At 45.0% G+C, this 20,062-nt stretch overlaps 1 protein-coding gene across 1 annotated transcript in view; it reads right to left on the minus strand.

The window, feature by feature from the left end:
* Window positions 1–18,760, minus strand: part of tha1 (threonine aldolase 1) — an 86,105-nt gene extending 67,345 nt beyond the window's left edge. The window contains exon 1 of the mRNA XM_038778257.1: window positions 18,432–18,760. Coding sequence (XP_038634185.1) covers window positions 18,432–18,633 — 202 coding nt within the window. The 5' untranslated portion in view covers window positions 18,634–18,760. The remainder of the gene's footprint in view (window positions 1–18,431) is intronic.
* Between the last annotated feature and the right edge of the window lie 1,302 nt (window positions 18,761–20,062).

Consider the following 20,062-nt stretch of genomic DNA (forward strand, 5'->3'; position numbering starts at 1 on the left):
CGCGGGCGTCATGAGGCAGCAGTGCTAACCTCTGCACCACCGTGCCACCCTGCAACTGGTGTTCGGAGAACAATTATCACATTCCTGGTTAGGACAAACGATGGAGCAGAGAATTTTTCAAAATGGTCCAAACCTGCAAAGTCACAGCCTCAACCAGCTGGCCAGTTTCTTGTCATCCGGCAGTGCTGCGAGTTTACCAGGATGTAATCAAAGGTCTCAGACATCATTAGGATTGCTGTCCTGTCATTCCTCCCCCCCCCCCCCCCCCCCTCTCCGCCCCCCCGCCGTGAGAACGGGACTTCAAAGTGCCAAATTATAGCTGAGCCACAAGTTGGGAATGTATTTCAGCCCACAATAAGTACTCATCATTTTCTTTTGACAATTAAAAAAAAACATTACTCACTCCTCTAATGAGTCATTAGCAGCACCCAGGATCAAAGGGTTTCTGCTTTCTTTGTACACTTTCTTTAACTCTGCGTCAAAGATCCTGGATCCAGAATTCAGTTGGCAGAGTGAAGTTATCCAGCTGTGCACTGTTGCACAGCCCCATCAGTGGGTGATCTCCACAGGAGGCAATGATGAAAGATAAACACTCGCCTTCCTCTCCCAACTCTCCCTTTCCAATTGATTGAAATGAGAGGTAGGAATTCATCCCCTGGAGGAACCCACAAGCCTCAGTCAGGGAGCCGTGCAAGTTGGCATTTCATTCAAGAAGTCAACGCACTTTCTAACTTTTGGACTGTTGTTTTTTAAAAATATATGTTGCGATATTTTAACAGGCAGCTAATCTCACATGCTAAGATTTCTGACAGTATTATTGTAAAAGTATTGTTAGGCAAGTATATTACATCAACATTTGTGGCAACACAGTGGTTAGCACTACTGTCTCAGTGCCAGGGACCCGGGTTTGATTCCGACCTTGGGTGACTGTGTGGAGTTTGCATGTTCTCCCCATGTCTGCGTGGGTTTCCTCCCGGATGCTCCAATTTCCTCTCAAAGTCCAAAGATGCGCAGATTAGGTGGATTGGTCATGCTAAATTGCTACTTATGGGGCCAGAGAGGGGGGAGTGGGCTAGGGAGACTGCTCTTTCAGAGGGTCAGTGCAGACTCGATGGGCCAAATGGGCTCCTTCTGCACTGCAGGGATTCTATGGTTCAATGGTTCTAACTCTGCCTGATGTTCCAATGGATAAAATACATTTTAATGTGGTGCTGAGCTATTAGGACCAGAAAGGTCCCAGGTTCAAGCCATGGTCTATGGTGATTTAGTCAATCTTCAACAACACACTGGTGAAGGCAGAGAGTGGGAGTGTGTGGGTGAGAATGCGATCAGGCTGGCAGGTGATATATCCCATGGCCAAATAATCAACTACTATTTACAGTCAATGCTCAGTCATGAAGAAGGACACGAGGGACACTTACAAAAGTTACTAGAAGGTTGCCAAGCCGAGCATGGTGCACTCGACCCGCTACGCCCGATGCAATCTAGATCACGTCCTGCAGATCAGCATATTTAAATGAGTCTTTACACTCATTTAAATATGCACAGCCCATTCGAGACTGGAATCTTCTGGCTCCAGCTATTCACCGGCCCCATTGGCCAAGCCTGAGGCCCGCATGAATTCAAACTGATCTCCAAAACTGGAAACCAGACATGAAGGAAACAGAAAATAGAAGCAGGAGGAGGCCATTCAGCCCTTAGAGCCCACTCCACCATTCATTATGATCATAGCTGATCATCAAATTCAATACCCTGATCCCGCCTTCTCCCAATATCCCTCAATCCCTTGAGAGACTATACCTAATTCCATCTTGAAATTATACGACGTTTTGTCCTCAACTACTTTATGTGGTAGAGAATTTCACAGATTCACCACTCTCTGGGTGAAGAAATTTCTCCTCATCTCAGTCCTAAAAGGTTTACCTCTTTACCACAAACTACGACCCCTAGTTCTGGACTCCCCACCATCGGGAACATTCTTTCTGAATCTACCCTGTCTCAAGCTGATGGCCAAGCCGAGGGGCTTGGAGGCCATTGAGGCCCCCAGATGATATAGGCAGGGCAGGGCAGTGCCAACCTGGCACCCTGGAAGTGCCAGCCTGGAACTGCAGAGGAGCCAGGTTGGCACTGTTCATTGCTGGGGCAGTACCTGGGTGCAAGGTTGGCACTGCCCTGGTTCCAAGGGCACTGACAAGCGTGGCGCCTGAGGAGGGCCATGGCTATAAAAGAGGGGGTGAAGGGGGGCATGAAGGGGATGCATAAATGGGGGGGGGGCATGAACGGGGGAGTCCTTAAGAGAGCAGGGAGGCCTGAAAGGGGGGGGGGGGGGAAAGAGGCCTGAAAAGGAGGGGAGGGAGGAAAGAGACCTGAAGTGATGTATGAAGGGTGGGACATGAAGGGCGGGGCATGAAGGGTGGGTATGAAGGGTGGACATGAAGCCTCAAGCCTGGGCCCTGTGCGGACACATGGACGTTTAGTGATGGGATAGGTGGGGAGGTTGCCGCTCCGGGGTGGTCTCAATGTCTGTGGGTGGGTGTGGGAGTGGCTCTCAACCTAACTTTGAGATTGGGCCACTCTTTAAAAATGGAGTACCGATCTCTAAGGAGGCCGGTCTTGCTGGCATCTTTAGTTCTCCACTGCGGAAAAAAATTCTAAGGGCGCGATCGAATGGTCACGCTATGCACAAACAGCAGCACACCTGGCACAACATGGCCAGCATAAGCCAAGAGACTCCGCTCCCGGGATCTACCCGGCTCGCAACGCCTAACAAGGTCTAATGTGATCTTGCGAGATTTTGCAATGTAAATCCTGCCAATTGTGGGCGGGATCACTTTTTGGAAAATCTGCACGTTAGAGCGAGACAGCTAGTCTCACTTTAATATGCAGTTTGCCGAGACACCTGAAGCGTTTGGATCCGTACCATAGCTTTGCGTTTCTTGGCGCTGTGAGCATCGGAAAATACATGGCTAAACTCGTTTGCTATGGGACTTTGTATAGGGCGATATAACTAAATGGGAACATCGTGGGATGATTCAGTGAATCACCCCATGCTCCAAAAAAATGACTATGTGTGGATGAATAGCACTCTGGAAATCTGGATCGCGCCCAAACACCTGTTGGGAATCACCACACAAAACCTGCCCAAAATGTCACTTTAGTCGTTTTTTGAGTGACTCACGCCCAATTTCTCCTCCAGCAGTTGTGTGCGATCATGCTACTGTTTCAAAGGTTATACGCATTGGGTTAGATTGGTGTATTCAAGGCGAACATCCTATCTCGATCAATCGTGATTAAATCTATACGCGAATGGAGCTACCTAGAAAATGCAAGATAAGAAAATGAAACGTTGCCACAGAGTTTGAGGGCTAGCCTACATGGTGCGATATAAATCGTTTCAAAGTATTAAATACGTGGCAAACTAAACAAGCAGCACCACCTGCCGAAAGGTTTTCATAAAATGTGGTGAATTATATTCTCCAGGAGAATGTTTTGCACAAGATAATGTTTCACTTGTATATAGAAAGATAGAAAAGAGGACAAGTAGGATATTTGGCCTTTTGAGCTGCTCTGCATTCAATATGATCATGGCTGGTCCTCTATCTCAACACCATACTGCCGTTCTCACCCCATACCCCTTGACACCTGTAGAGTCTAGAAATCTATTTCCTTCTTAAATAGATTTAATGATTTGGCCTCCACGGCCTTCTGTGGTGGAGAATTCCACCGGTTCCCCACCATCTAAGTGAAGAAGTTTCCCCTCACCTCAGTCCTAAATGGCCTATCCTGAATCCTGAGTCTGTTGCCCTGTTGTTCACGACCCCACCCCCAGCCTCAGGTCAACAACATCCCGGCCTCCAGTTCGTCCAGCCCTGTCAGAATTCTGTACGTTTCAAAGGGATCCCTTCTAATTTTTAAAAATTCCAGTGAATACAGGCCGAGTCAACCCAACATCTCCTCATAAGTCAATCCTGCCAGCCCAAGAAACAGTCTGGTGACCCTTCGCTGCAATTCTTCCATGGCAAGTGTACCCTTTCTTAGATAGAGACAAAAACTGGTCACCAAGGTCCTGTACAGCTGCAGTCGGATATCCTGAAAATGAAAAATGAAAATGAAATGAAAAATTGCTTATTGTCACAAGTAGGCTTCAAATGAAGTTACTGTGAAAAGCCCCTAGTCGCCACATTCCGGCGCCTGTTCGGGGAGGCTGGTACGGGAATAACACGCGCTACTGGCCTGCCTTGGTCTGCTTTCAAAGCCAGCGATTTAGCCCTGTGCTAAACCAGCCCTTTGCTCTTGTACTCAAATTCACTTGCAATGAAGGCCAACAGCCCATTTGCCTTTCTCACTGTCTGCTGTAATTGAATGCTTGCTTTCAGTGACTGGTGTACTTGGACACCCGGGTCCCTTCAATCACCATTTATAAAGCACTCTGTCATTTCTCCATCCGAAGTGGATAACTTCACATTTAACCACGTCATACTGCATTTGCCATCTGTTTGCCTACTCGCTCGACTGGTCTAAATCACCTTGAGGCTTCACATCTTCCTCACAACTCACGTTTTATATATATCTTTCTTCCACACAGCAAGACAAAATGGGAGAGAGAGGTGAACATACACATTGTTAAAATAATGGAAATCTACATTAGAAAGAATACACATTGTCCTTTCTTCATTCTACCTTTCAGCCCATTTTTGTCTTCCCCGCTCAGGAACCCCTCGCTGATGCAGCCAGATCTGCTGGTTTCCAGAACTTTCCGTTTTTATTACTGGTGTTCTTTGTTCAGTGGTTCGAGTGGGGTCAGGTCACTCTGACAACTCTCAATGCTGTTTCCCAACTGACCAATGAAAGATTTGTTTCAATGGGAGTGATTTGGCCTCATTATTCTGCCCATGCTGCCCCTCTACCGCCCAGCATACTGTCTGTGGGCATCGGCACCTTCACTGGAATCCAGGGGGAGAGGAAAATGGGGCAGAGAGGCTTCAGAGGGAAAGTCTAGTGCACAGGAGTCCCAACGTGGCCAGGGACACAATTATCAAGAGTGGGGCAAATAGGGGCTGTCTTATTATGCTCTTGGCTTAGCATAAGCGGTTTCCTTGATGTTCACTCTGACAAAGGAAGGTTCAGATATGGAGATAATTTCTACACGTTTATTAAACTATTTACAATTCTCCTACTCGGGTTCGGCACTACTGTTAATCCTTCTATAGCTACTCAGACTGACGAACCAGCCTGCTACAATCCACATGGTGGGTGTGATATTGAATCAACCCTGTGTCTGTACTCACTGAGTGTCTCCACTGCAAAGAGGCAGACCATGTGTGCTGTGTCCTTTATATATGGGTTGGTGTAATGCCCCCCCTGTGGTAGTGTCACCTCTCTGTGTATCGTGAATGCCCATTGGTCGTGTCCTATCTTACTGACCTATTGGTTGAGTGTCTGTGTGTCATGTCTTTGGTGCTCCCTCTAGTGTCTACGTGTACTTACATTAACCCCTTGTGTATCTACAGTGATGCATATCACCACAGGGGCAGCATGTGGTGCAGTGGTTAGCACTGGGATGGCACGCTGAGAACCTGGGTTCGCATCCCGGCCCTGGGTCACTGTCCGTGGGGAGTTTCCACATTCTCCCCGTGTCTGCATGGGTTTCGCCCCCACAATCCAAAGATACGCTGGTCAGGTGGAATGGCCACGCTAAATTGCCCCTTAATTGCTGTGGAACAATAGTCTTCAGCCCTTGTTTCAAACTCTGTCTCCACGCCATTCACTCCATTCCCCTCTATGGCCAGTGTCTCCAGTCCAAGTGATTATCTGATCCTGAGTTGAGCTTCTAAAATTCCCTGCACTCTTTCTCACAAAGACCTCCTGCTTCCATTTCTGTATGAATGCCAATCTCCACCCCTAATCCATTTGCCACTCAAATTGTTGACCGTGCCTCTATCATTTTCTGACTTGATTACTCCAGTATTCTCACAGCCATCCTTAAACTTCAGCTGATCCAAAAATCTGCTGCCCATATCCTATCCTAACCAAGTCTCATTGGCAGCATCCCTCTCCCTCTTCGTGCTGACCCTGGTTTGCTCGCAGTCGCTGAATGCCACAGATTTAAAGTTCTCATCCTCTTATTGAAATGCTTACCCGGTCCCACCTCTCCCTCCTTCTGCAACCCCTCCTCCCCCCTTAAGCTCTCTTCCATTCTCTACAGCTGTTTTCCATCACCTCACCATTATTAGCCTTGCTTTGAGCTGCCCAGGCCGTGTAACAATATGTGTATTGTAAGGAATACAAAGGGTTAACAATAAGATAATACAGTAGTCCCTCGTTATAACGCAGGTGTTGGGGTCCAAGACAGCCACCCGTGTTGCATCCGAGCCGCGGATATCCACGATGGGGGGTTTTTTGGCTCTGCAACCTTTTTTTTGGACCGGAAGTATTGGATAAAACCTTCGATCAGAGTTCTGATAAGAACTTACTTTAGTTGACTGCAGAATTATTACATTATGCTACCATAAGTTAAATATAAGTTAAAGTAAGAAAGTAGCACTTCTAAATTTATTTAAAAATCTATGCATGCGCTTCCCATTGTGAGTCTACGGGGGGCGGGAGGAGAGATCAGACCCCCGTAGACTACAATGGGAAGCGCATGCATAGATTTTTAAATAAATTTAGAAGTGCTACTTTCTTACTTTAACTTTCTTTATTTAACTTATGGTAGCATAATGTAAGTTAAAGTAAGAAAGTAGCACTTCTAAATTTATTTAAAAATCTATGCATGCGCTTCCCATTGTGAGTCTACGGGGGTCTGATCTCTCCTCCCGCCCCCCCGTAGACTCACAATGGGAAGCGCATGCATAGATTTTTAAATAAATTTAGAAGTGCTACTTTCTTTATTTAACTTATGGTAGCATAATGTAAGTAGCACTTCTAAATTTATTTAAAAATCTATGCATGCGCTTCCCATTGTGAGTCTACGGGGGTCTGATCTCTCCCCCCGCCCCCTGTAGACTCACAAGGGGAAGCGCATGCATAGATTTTTAAATAAATTTAGAAGTGCTACTTTCTGACTTTAACTTATATTTAACTTATGGTAGCATAATGTAATAATTTTGCAGTCAACTAAAGTAAGTTCTTATCAGAACTCTGATCGAAGGTTTTATCCAATACTTCCGGTCCAAAAAAAAAGTTGCAGAGCCAATATGCAGCAGTGGATATTGGATATGAATAGAATCTGCATAACCCACTACCTAGTTCCCTTGCTTCATATTAGGAAACCCACAGAAACTTACCAGGAACGCTGCTCCTCTCTCACTGAATCTCCCTCCAATCAGCCGGCAGTGTCAATTTCAGCGGCCGGCTCACTTTGATCCGGAGAGGGAAGCTGACAGTTGGGGTCCATAAGCCCCCCCCCCTGCCGTATATCGCGAACCGCGGTATTGCGGAGCGCGATATAACAGGGGACTACTGTAATGCTTTTCACCGTCAGATAGAGATAAGGAGCAGTCGTAAAAATATGATGAGAGGGCAGCACGGGGTGCAGTGGTTAGCACTGGGACTACGGCGCGGAGGACACGGGTTCGAATCCCGGCCCTGGGTCACCGTTTGTGCGGAGTTTGCACATTCTCCCCGTGCCTGCGTGGGTTTCACCCCCACAACCCAAAAGATGTGTAGGTTAGGTGGTTTGGCCACGCTAAATTGCCCCTTAATTAGAAAAAATATAATTGGGTCCTCAGCGCCGCAGTCCCAGTGCTAACCACTGCGCCGCATGCCACACCATATAGTTTCATTTAATAACTTATTCCTTGTTGACTGGTTAAAATCTTTAATTTAGAAGTGTAAATAAATCAGCTTTGTTCAGTAACTCAGCTTGATGTTCTTTGTGAGAACACTAGCTTCTCAAGACATCCTGATAGACTCAACAGAGAACATCACAGGCCCCAATCAGAAATTCCTTGATGCCTCCACCTCCTTCTTGTCCTTTAAGATCTTCCTTAAATGCCACCTATTCAACCAAGCTTTTGTCCAACCTTCCTAACCTCTCCTTATTTGGGATTACCTTCATGCCACCCAGGAGTACCTTGGGACCTTTCACAAAACAGAAGGCACAATATAAACATTAATGGTCATTAATAGCTTGTATGCCACAAGATAGCAACCTGCAATATGAGTGGCAAGTGAAAGTCCTCATTAGTATCGTTTTGAGTGATAAACTACAGCTGTACTCCTGAGAATTCAGAACCTGCCTGAAATCAGTCTGAAATTACTGACACCTCACTGAAGAGCAGAGCAAAGTATCAGAAAAACCAATCACAAACCGAGAGGAGATCGTAGACAGCCATAACTGGGAATTTCTATTTGGTGGTCAATACGTGTTTAGTGCTTGTGGACAATTGTTACCACCAGAATTATTTTTTACTGTCAGTGGTAAGCCCAATATTTGCATATAAAAACATTTTTCATTCGCAATTCAGATGCGTTAACCTCTGAAACGGTGCATACAGCAGATAAGAAGCACTAACCACCTGGCTTTGATAGAACAGGCCAGATTTGGGTGAAGGGGAGGGGTAGCTGGTGAGAGAGAAAGTCACAGAGAAGGAGCAGAGTTTAATAATAGAACAAGATAGGGCAGCACGGTGGCGCAGTGGTTAGCATTGCTGCCTCACGGCGCTGAGGTCCCAGATTCGAATCCCGGCCCTCGGTCACTGTCCGTGTGGGGTTTGCACATTCTCCCCATGTTTGCGTGGGTTTCGCCCCCACAACCCAAAGATGTGCAGGGTAGGTGGATTGACCATGCTAAATTGCCCCTTAATTTGGAAAAAATGAATTGGGTACTCTAAATTTATTTAAAAAAAAGAATAGACCAAGATAGCACAGAAAGCCATTCAATCCATCATTCCTCTTCTGTTCTAAAAAATTGTCTGCCTCCTTGATCATCTTTGGACTGTGGGAGGAAACCGGAGCACCCGAAGGAAATCTACGAGGAGAACATACAAACTCCACTCAGTCACTCAAGACTGGAATATTTCCTTCAGGTATAATTATTTTGATATTAAAGACTAGTTTGGGTACATCACAAATACAAAAAGCACATTCATAATCTGGAAATGCCTTTGTAGGTTCAGCAACATGTACAGTAAATGTCTCCACAATAATCAAAAATTTAAAGTCTAAATTAAAATTTGGTTGCGGGAACATTGCAATGTTCCATTTCCCCCACTTTATCTGTCAAATTTTCCCTTTCTTTTCTTCCGAAGGGAAGGCTTTCAGTCGATTACAGTTATACGCGCACCAATTTCTGGATACTTGTTAAGAGGCTATTCTTCATGTGGCAGCCTAAGCACAGGTTATTTGGCCCTTTAGACCATCGCACTAAGCTCAGCCTTGCGTCTGCCTGGTCTCTGCACAGATACCCCCCCCCCCCCCACCCCCCACCCCCACAAACAGGAGCGAGAGTTCTATAGAGCGTAGTGGTCCTATTCTGCGTTCCCAGTTTTTGAATAGAATTTACAAGAAGGAAACAGGTCATTCAGCTCAACTGATCTGTGCTTGTGTTAATGACCTACACAACTTTCTTCTCGCTGTATCGGAATCTCCTTCCTCTATTCATCTCATATATTTATTGGCCGCACAGTGGTTAGCACCGCTGCCTCACAGCTCCAGGGACTCGGGTTCAATTCCGGCCTTGGGTGACTGTCTGTTTGAGTGGAGTTTGCACTTTCTCCCCGTGTCTGCGTGGGTTTCCTCCGGGTGCTCCGGTTCCCTCCCACAGTCCAAAGGTGTGCAGGTTAGGTGAATTGGCCCTTAGTGTCCAAAAGGTTAGGTCGGTCCTGGGTTATGGGGACAGGGTGGGGGCCTAGGTAGAGTGCTCTTTCGTGGGTTTGGTGCAGACTCAATGGGCCGAATGGTCTCCTTCTACACTGCAGGGATTGTATGAACTTGCCTATAAATATAGCCATGGTGTTTGCCTTAACTGCTCCAAGTGGTAACAAGTTCCACATTTTAATAGTGTCTGGGTAAAGAGGTTTCTTCTGAATTCCTTAGTGACTATCTTACCGTTTGCTCACACATGAAAATATAGAATCCCTACAATGCAGGAGGCCATTTGGCCCATCGAGTCTGCACTGACCCTCTGAAAGAGCACCGTATCTAAGCCTACACTCCCCAACCTATCCCCATTAACCCAGTAACCTCACCTCACCTTTTGGACACTAAGGGGCAATTTATCATGGCCAATCCACCTAGCCTGCACATCTTTGGACTGTGGGAGGAAATTGGAGCACCCGGAGGAAATCTTGGAGGAGAACATGCAAACTCCACTCAGTCACCCAAGACTGGAATATTTTCTTTAGGTATAAATTGTTTTGATATTAAAGACTAGTTTGGGTACATCACAAATACAAAAAGCACATTAATAATCTAGAAATGCCTTTGTAGGTTAGGCAACATGTACCAGTAAATATCTCCACAATAATCAAAAATTTTAAGTCTAAATTAAAATTTAGTTGCGAGGTCATTGTAATTTTTTAACGGAACAGAAGCTACCAATCACATGTTTACCTATTAGATCCAAAGTGCTCGTGTTATTTGAGGTTCTGCTGGTTGTATTGAATTGAACCTCATTAACAGTACACCCTGTTTGCTTCATCCGATGCCGGTGCTTATGTAGTTACATTGTATACCTGGTGTTGCCCTATTATGTATTTTCTTTTACTCCCTTTTCTTCCCATGTACTTAATGATTTGTTGAGCTGCTCGCAGAAGAATAATTTTCACTGTACCTCGGTACACGTGACAATAAACAAATTCAATCCAATCAAGAATTGTTTGGATTCACTTTTCAAAATAAAATGTATGAGCTTGACTGACCCTTTAAAGAATTGAGCCTCTTAGTTATTAAGAAATAAAGACGTTATTTTGCTTTTCTATCTTACTGATGCATCTTGACTGTAATACTAAGCTCAGCGTTTCAATCATTTTTAGTAAACTAACTTTGTTGCAGTTACGTAAATTGAACCACACCCAAAAATCTTCCAGAAGCTAGTTTTTGACTAACTCTCATGTTGTTCTGATCAACCGCCACACACAAATGTGGGTCTAAAATATTGTTACATGTTCGAATAACGCTCGTGTTGATTTGGAAATTCAGAAACAATTCCATGGTCTCCAATATTGGAAGCAAAGAGCCACGGAACTGCCCTCAGCCGTCTTATTGGAATTTCAAATGGGGACAAACAACATAATTTGATGAGTAGTGATTCGTGACAATCAAAACTGGCACTGGTTTATCGTGCCACACTCAGCACAGATTTCATACCCCTGAGCTTCAACTGACTGAGAAACAGTGACCTATGCAGTCTGTTTAGAAAATGGTTACAGGACAATAGGCATAGTGCATATTTGTCAAAAGATTGAAGTGATATAAAAGTAGAGAATAATGAAGGGGGAGGGGCGGGGGAGGGAGTCGGAAAACAGCTCGGGAATACATTTGATAAGGCTCCAAAGTTGCATCAGTTTTGCCATCTACTCTTAACACAGATAAGAACATGAGGACAGCTATTAGGCCCCTCAAACCAGTTCTACCATTCAAACAGATCATGGCGGATCTGTGTTCCAACTCAATATACTGCCCTTCGTTCCGTAACCTTAAATAAAAACTATCAATCTCAGTATCAATTACAGCAAAAATTCCTCATGTTTTTTTAACTACAATGATGTAAATTGATTTGTATGCAGGAGGAGGTAGAGGGCTACCCCTGTGTAATGCACAGACTTGTACAACTGAAAAAAATGCAAACTGATTCTGAATGAAAAACCTCTGTGGCGGAAGGGCGGCCTGGTGGCGCAGTGGTTAGCACTGCTGCCTCACACGGGGCATCGCGGGCCCGGGTTCGATCCCGGCGCCGGGTCACTGTGTGGAGTTTGCACATTCTCTCAGTGACTGCTTGGGTCTCACCCCCACAAACCCAAACATGTCCAGGCCAAGTTGAGTAGCCACGCTAAACTGCCCCTTAATTGGGGGAAAAAAAGAATTGGATACTCTAAATTTTTTTAAAAGTCTCCATGGCTGGGGCCATGTTACTCAAGGCTCAAATCATACACCAATTGGGTTTCACTAAAACTCCAACTTCTCTTTTGTTGTTTGCAATATGACAAATATGACAATAGGGCAGCACGGTAGCATGGTGGTTAGCATAAATGCTTCACAGCTCCAGGGTCCCAGGTTCGATTCCCGGCTGGGTCACTGTCTGTGCGGAGTCTGCACGTCCTCCCCGTGTGTGCGTGGGTTTCCTCCGGGTGCTCCGGTTTCCTCCCACAGTCCAAAGATGTGCGGGTTAGGTGGATTGGCCATGCTAAATTGCCCGTAGTGTCCTAAAAAGTAAGGTGGGGGGGGGGTGGGTGGGTTGTTTGGTTACGGGTATAGGGTGGATACGTGGGTTTGAGTAGGGTGATCATTGCTCGGCACAACATCGAGGGCCGAAGGGCCTGTTCTGTGCTGTACTGTTCTATGTTCTAAATCGCTCAGAAATTTTGCCCAAGATTAAATTTAAAAAGTAGTTTCAAGGTATTTTTTCAAATGGTTTTCGAAACCATGTCAAAATTTTGGCATCCTGTGTAGTGGCAAGAGTTAAATATACTGTACATTATAACCTTTTTGAGTACTGGACAGAGGGGAGGGAAATATGATTCGGAGTAGATAGCTCTATGTGAAGATCAAGGACTTCCAAAAGCCATAATGTCTCCATTTTTGCTGTCCGAAGGTTCTATGTGTAATAACTGTGCTACCCATAAAGACACTTAAAAAAAAAATCACATTCTGTAACTATCCAATGCTAAATTAATTGCTAAGTAAAATAAAAACAGAAAGTGCTGGAAATACACAAGCACTCAACTGATCAGAAAGGTCACAGACCTGAAAATATTAACTGCATCTCACTTCATTAATGCTGCCAGACATGCTGAGAACTTATTTTTTAGCATTTTCTGTTTTGATTTCAGATTTCCAACATCTGCAGTATGTTGCTTTGACATTCTTAATGTTTTTATACACAAACTCACTGACATCGCCTCTAAAAAGGTAAAGCCAAATATTTTCTGAAACTGGAAAAGTCAAAATATAGGCCATAGACACATGCAACCCCCGCTAGTTCGAGTTCTATTTCTGATAAAATTTCTACTCATGTATTCATCTTGCGGGAATTTTGTGGGCCTGGAGGTTTGGCAAGAATCATTATCTTGAGGCAGTTTTCTCAATGATTAGCACTTTAACTGCAGTGCGGTTGTAGATCAAATGCAGCTTGAATCCAGAGCTGGAGCAACAGTTCTGGAGGGGGTGAGCTTATTCTGGGTACTCCTAATTTATGTTCCACAGATTTGATGCAAGTTTCAACTTTACAACTTTTTTTCAACAATATTAAACTTGGAATCATAATTTCCACATCTTGACATGTATTCAAAATACCAAGCACATCCAATTAATCTCTAGATGTAGCTGTAAGACCACTGTGGTGAGTGTCTAAGCGCCCTAGAAAGGCAAACCTCTTAACGATGCTCACAGACGGTCTACACAATGTGTGCGAATAGAAATGTGAATGAGAGTGTGTGGAAAAAAAAACTGAAGAGCACACGATTTATGGAAAACTGATAGCATCAGTTCTTTGGGCTTCAAGTAACCGAAGTTGAGGGGGTGGAGGTTCTTTCAGCACATCGGCACAAAGTGTAAAAAAAACATTTCATAACAAACACTTCAGAAACACCAGAATAGAACAGGAAAACCAAATCATGTTAGCTACAAGCTGTGAAAGCTGAATACAGTGAACAGTGGAAAATATTTTTCTATCTGTGAGGGACTGAATTTCCATGGGGGTTGGATTTGAAGTGGGGGGGGGGGGGTGGGGGAGAGCAGCTGCAGGTCTTACTCTGATTGCGACCGTGACTGGCTACAAAGCAATGTTTTACAGATTATTTGATCATTACAAGGAAACATACACCTCATCAAGTCCAATGCAAAATCAATTATTCAGAATGAACCTCCATGAGAAAAGGTCTCCTCACTTGGATTCAAGCTGTATTTGATCTACAACCGCACTGCAGTTAAAGTGCTCATCATTGAGAAAACTGCCTCAAGATAATGATTCTTGCCAAACCTCCAGGCCCACAAAATGCCAGCAAGTTGAATACATGAGTAGACATTTTATCAGAAATAGTTAGCACTGTTCCAGGTTCGATTCCTGGCTTGGGCCACTGTCTGTGTGGAGTCTGCACATTCTCCCCATGTCTGCGTGGGTTTCCTCCGAGTGCTCCAGTTTCCTCTCACAAGTGCCGAAAGACATGCTTGTTAGGTGAATTGGACATTCTGAATTCTCCCTCAGTGTACCCGAACAGGCGCCGGAGTCTGGCGACTAGGGGCTTTTCACAGTAACTTCATTGCAGTGTTAATGTAAGCCTACTTGTGACAATAATAAAGATTATTAAACTGGCGTGGGTTTCATGGGTTGCATGAGTCTATGGCCTATACTTTGACTATTCCAGTTTCAGAAAACATTTAGCTTAATCTTTTAGGAGCTATGTCAGTGACTTTTTATATAAATACATTAAGAATATCAAAGCGAAATACTGCAGATGCTGGAAATCTGAAAACAAAACAGAGCATGGTTTCTTATTTCTGGATAGAAAATTGTCAAATCTTAATTAATTAGATTTGATCTCCAACAAATTGATTTTCTTTCCTCTATCCTAGCCTGGGTTCCCATTACCTATAATTAAAATATCACTTTTGCCTAATCTGCTAATTTTGCACTTAAATTGCATCAAACACCACATGATAGGTACAACAGTAAACTGTAATTATACATTCATCAACAAGTAGTGAGCAACAATATAGCTGCTCCTGTCCATTGCCATGATTTCTGAACTGCAGCTTTGACATTATGTGATGGGAAAATGCTCATGTACAAATACAAACTACGACCTTTACAAACAAATAATGGTCATTACTGGATCGCCAACACACTAGCAACTAGAATACATGTAAACAATACATTATATACATTTTTATTTCTCTACTGTGATGATTATATGGAACAGTAATCAAGTTGATGTTTGTTACAAGGCTGTAGATTCAAGTGAACTGCAAATTCTGTTAAATTTACCAGCCAGATGCTGTAATGTCAATCTATCAGGCCTTGATACAACAGCAACTGAGAAAACACATTTGCAGCATTGTAAGGGTTAAACCAAAATTTATTTTTAAAATCGAGACTGATGTTTAATGCTCTCTTTGCAAACAAAATAAACCTTTAGGAGATTCGTGCAAATTATGTGATGAGTATATTTCTTCTTCCACAAGCTGCCCCACCTCACCCTCTGCATGATCCTTCTGAACACAGTTCACTGACACTGAAACATACAAAGCCTGGGAATGTCACAGCTCAGCAAGCTGATCCAATTAATGAGTTCTACAGAGGAGGAGACCCTGGTGTGTTCTGATCCTAGTTAGGGAATAGGATGGGACAACTTCAACACCCTTCAGATCAGGAAGAAAGAAAGAAAACCGGCTGGTTTTCATGCCCCGTTGATCAGTTTATCACTGTTGAAACTCAGTGCGTGGATGTTGAGCAAGATGCAATTAAACTGAACGACAGAGCCCCTATAGTCAGCAATCCCACATGAATCATGGCAAATTACGAGAGGTATCAAAATCAATATCTTTAGGGGGCAATGGGAAAATGGGGCAATCTGAGAAGGCAATAAGTAGAAAGGTGACTTTAATGGGTGGCACGGTAGCACAATGGTTAGCACTTCACAACTCCAGGGACCCAGGTTCGATTCCCAGCTTGGGTCATTGTCTGTGATGGGTCTGCATGTTCTCCCCGTGTCTGGGTGAATAAATATTGCGATCCCCCCAGTTCATTCAATAAAGTGAGTAGGCGAAACGTAAGGGGAAGAAGCGCACTGGTTCAATTCCCCGTCTGTAATCATGTTGGTGATCTCAGGCAGTGCTGCAAGTGAACACAGCTACAAAATGGGAAATAAAATTGGTCAGATTCCTTTTCCTGATTGCCAACCAGCATTCTGGGTGGTACATGGGCGGGAATGCAGCAGGCTGTGTTATTTCTTCCCTTGTTTTATGCAAGGGCTTGCTTTCAAAACTCAAACATTGAAATTACCCAACAAGGAGCAGAGAAAGAAGTTCAATGAAAACAAAATTAAACCACGTTCGGGTCCTAATGTCAGTTCTTCGCTCTATCAGCTCTTCAGAAGCACGCATGAGCAGCTTGAATGCTGGCTGCTAATTAATTTGCACAATTTCCACTGAAATGTCACCTCACTGTGCGAGCTTACCCTGACAGTTCATAACCACAGGCAGATGTAAAACTGCATTCTTAGAGCTCCGTGTTAACTCTGGTGGTTTGTGCATAGTTATCACCAGTGGAGCTTTCCTTCCTGCACACAAGCTGTTTAAACCTTTGGTTTTGAAGAGGAATTATACCTATTGGCACCCCCACCCCCAAACACACACAATGTAAACCAGTTCATAAACCTTGGGCAAGCCTGCTGTGGGGTTGGGAACCTTTTCACAGGTACATTTAAAAGATCTTGCCAATGATCCCATATATATCCTCTCCAACCCCATGCCTCTTCCGTGTATTCTCCATACCCATATATGGTGTCTGGTACCTTTAAGGTGCCATCAGCCAATAAGGTCACACAGGGGACTCAGGTGGGGGTTCATCCCATCAAGCATAGACTTCTGCCTCAGATAGATTTGGGATGCTGACTGGCAGTCACCAAGCTGCAATATTCTAAGCTAGTATGTTGTAAATAAACATTAGTTATTTCATACGCTGTGGATGAGCTAAAGTTATTACATGTGCAAAGAAGATAAAGCAGAGGACGTGTGAGAATGAAGCCAGGATGTGTTTGATCCTGCTAAAATGACAACAAGGAAGCAACGGACACAAAACTAAAGGTTTAACAAACACAACCTTACTATCTACAATTCCAGTCCCCGAAGGGTCTCCCGCCCTGATCTACATGAAATGAAATGAAAATCGCTTATTGTCACGAGTAGGCTTCAATGAAGTTACTGTGAAAAGCCCCTCGTCGCCACATTCCGGCGCCTGTCCGGGGAGGCTGGTACACGAATCGAACCGTGCTGCTGGCCTGCTTGGTCTGCTTTAAAAGCCAGCGATTTAGCCGAGTGAGCTACATCTGGGTCTGTCAGAAATTTCAGAAACAGATCAAGTTGGGTCACAGGAGATGTTGTAGTCAAGACAGACCGCTGTCTTATCAAGTGAATATCCAAAATAGAACTGTCAGGAAACATGTGGGCCGGTTACGAGGATGGGAGTTGTCCCAGCAGCCAGTACTGCAGCCTGAAACCATATTACCAGCAGGAAAAGTTGCTGGTTGTCGAAGTAGAGAAGTACCAAGTCAACCTGTGACAGGAGAGCCTGTCTTCACCAGGCTGACAGCAAGTTGCCAGTACCTGAGGAGATACCAGGTGTAGCAGTTTCTGCAGAAAGAACCCCAGCAGAAGCACCCAAGTCACTTTGTTCTCGCGGTAACCTCCAGAGAGACTAAATCTATGATGGACTGGTTGAATGGTTTAAATGTTAAATTTATTCGGGACTCTCTGGTTTACTGTATCATTGTGTAAACGGACTGGGGGCGGGGGGCGGATGAGGTGTCAGGCCCCTTTAAGGGATGATCAGCCAATAGGATCACATGAGTTGGAAAACCAATCATGGGACAGGGTGGGGATTCACCTGAGCGAACAAATCATTCTGGACTCTGGTTGGCAGCCACAAAGACTCTGAAAATGAGAATGTAAGCCTACTTGTAACACCAGGTTAAAGTCCAACAGGTTTGTTTCAAACACGAGCTTTCGGAGCACTCCTCAGGTGAAGGAGCAGTGCTTCACCTGAGGAAGGAGCAGTGCTCCGAAAGCTCGTGTTCGAAACAAACCTGTTGGACTTTAACCTGGTGTTGGAAGACTTCTTACTGTGCTCACCCCAGTCCAATGCCGGCATCTCCACATCAAGCCTACCTGTGACACCGATAAAGATTATGATCTTGTGAATAAACGTTCACTGTTTCTTACCTTGCTGAAGGGCTACAGTTATTACACCATCCTTCTAGTATCCACTATGTACCAAACTAATAACTGAGTCTTTGAGATGTTCCTAAAACTGACAAAATAAGCTTCGAAAATCTTCAGGTGGGAGGAAAAACACTCATCTTACCTTCATTCAGATACAACTGCTCATAATAACAATGAAAAAAGCTTTAATCCTCTCAACCTCTCGGAATTTTTTGAAATAAACAAACAGGCATTGAAAAACCCATCCTGGCTCATCCTGGCGCCCTCTCCCCAGGTCAACCCCCTGTTCCTATTACCTCGCGGACACCATGACCCCGGCTTCCCATTCTCACCATTGACGGTCGGATCCTCTTCAAAGATGTCATACCCGACCCGCGCTGCCGCCATGGCCGCTCGCATGGCCGGGCTCGGCCGGGTCACAGCGTCACTCCGCAGGTCCACCGTCCGCACAGCCCACCCGGAGCCGGGGTAGCGGCGCTGGGGGAGGGCGCGAAGCTGCCGCGGCCGGAGCCGCCTCAGTAACAGGTGGAGCATCCCCCACGCACGAGGCTTGTTTGGGGCGAGGGGCCGGGGTCTGCCAGGGATTTCCTCGGGTTACCGCCGTCCGAGCGGGAAAGATGAGCCGGGCTCACACACTGACGGGCGGGAGTGGTGTGCATGCCTTAACTAGGCAGGGAAACGTTTGATCGTTGCCTGGGGCTCTCACCTGCCGAGTTTGTGCAAAAGGAATTTGCAGCTATTGAAGATTTTGAAGGAGGTTTACAAAACCCAGTGTGGGAGCCCCCCCATCCAACCCATCCAACCCCTGCTCCCTCCAAAATACAATTTAAATTCAAACCAATTGATTTTGAAAAGAGGACCCGGGTTCAATCCCTGCCCCTGGTCACTGTCCGCGTGGAGTTTGCACATTCTCCATGTGTCAGCGTGGGTCTCACCCCCACGGCCCAAAGATGTGCAGAGTAGGCGGATTAGCCATGCTAAATTGCCCCTTAATTGGTAAAAAAATTGGGTCCTCAAAATTTATATTTAAAAAGAACAAATATTTCTGCAAAGATACGGTGGCACAGTGGGCAGCAAAAAAAGAACAAATATTTCTGCAAAGACACAGTGGCACGATGGTTAGCACTGTTGCTTCACAGCTCTAGGGTCCCAGGTTCAATTGCCGGCTTGGGTCACTGCCTGTGTGAAGTCTGCACATTCTCCTCGTGTCTGCGTGGGTGTCCTCCGGGAGCTCCGGTTTCCTCCCACAAGTCCCAAAAGACGTGCTGTTAGGTGAATTGAACATTCTGAATTCTCCCTCTGTTTTTACCCCCAAAGAGGCGCTGGAATGTGGCGACGAGGGGCTTTTCGCAGTAACTTCATTGCAGTGTTAATGTAAGCCAACTTGTATGACAATAAAGATTATTTTTGAAAAAGACAGGATAAATTCAGAACAGCTGTCCTTAAGAATCAGTGCCTCCAATTCGAACACCGGATCAAGCAGAAAATGGAGGAGAAAGGATAAGGCCATATCAACAAGATAGGATAATATATCAAGCTGCATACCTTTATGTATAGCGAGTTCACAATTTGCAATATGGCTCATGGGAAACCTTGCGGAGCACGTCAGATAGTGCAGAGCTTAGAAGTTTGAGAAAAGGGTCCCACACTTTGCGAGATGTATCAGACTTAGAACAAATCATAGATGTCAGGAATTCTACAGGGATACATTCAATAATTGGAAATAATGACTGTGATATGTTCCATAGTGCCAGGGACCCGAGTTCAATTCTGAGGATGTGCAGGTTAGGTGGATGGCCATGCTAAATTGCCCTAATGTCCAAGGAAATGCAGGTTAGGTAAGTTGACCACGATCAATGCACGAGTTATGAGAATCGGGCAGGGGAGAAGGCCTAGTTAGAGTGCTCTTTTGGAGGGTTGGTGCAGACTCGATGGACAGGATTCGCAGTGTGCGGTGGAAAGG

The sequence above is a fragment of the Scyliorhinus canicula genome, chromosome 18 (genome assembly GCF_902713615.1).
Source record: "Scyliorhinus canicula chromosome 18, sScyCan1.1, whole genome shotgun sequence".
Lineage (NCBI taxonomy): Eukaryota > Metazoa > Chordata > Chondrichthyes > Carcharhiniformes > Scyliorhinidae > Scyliorhinus > Scyliorhinus canicula.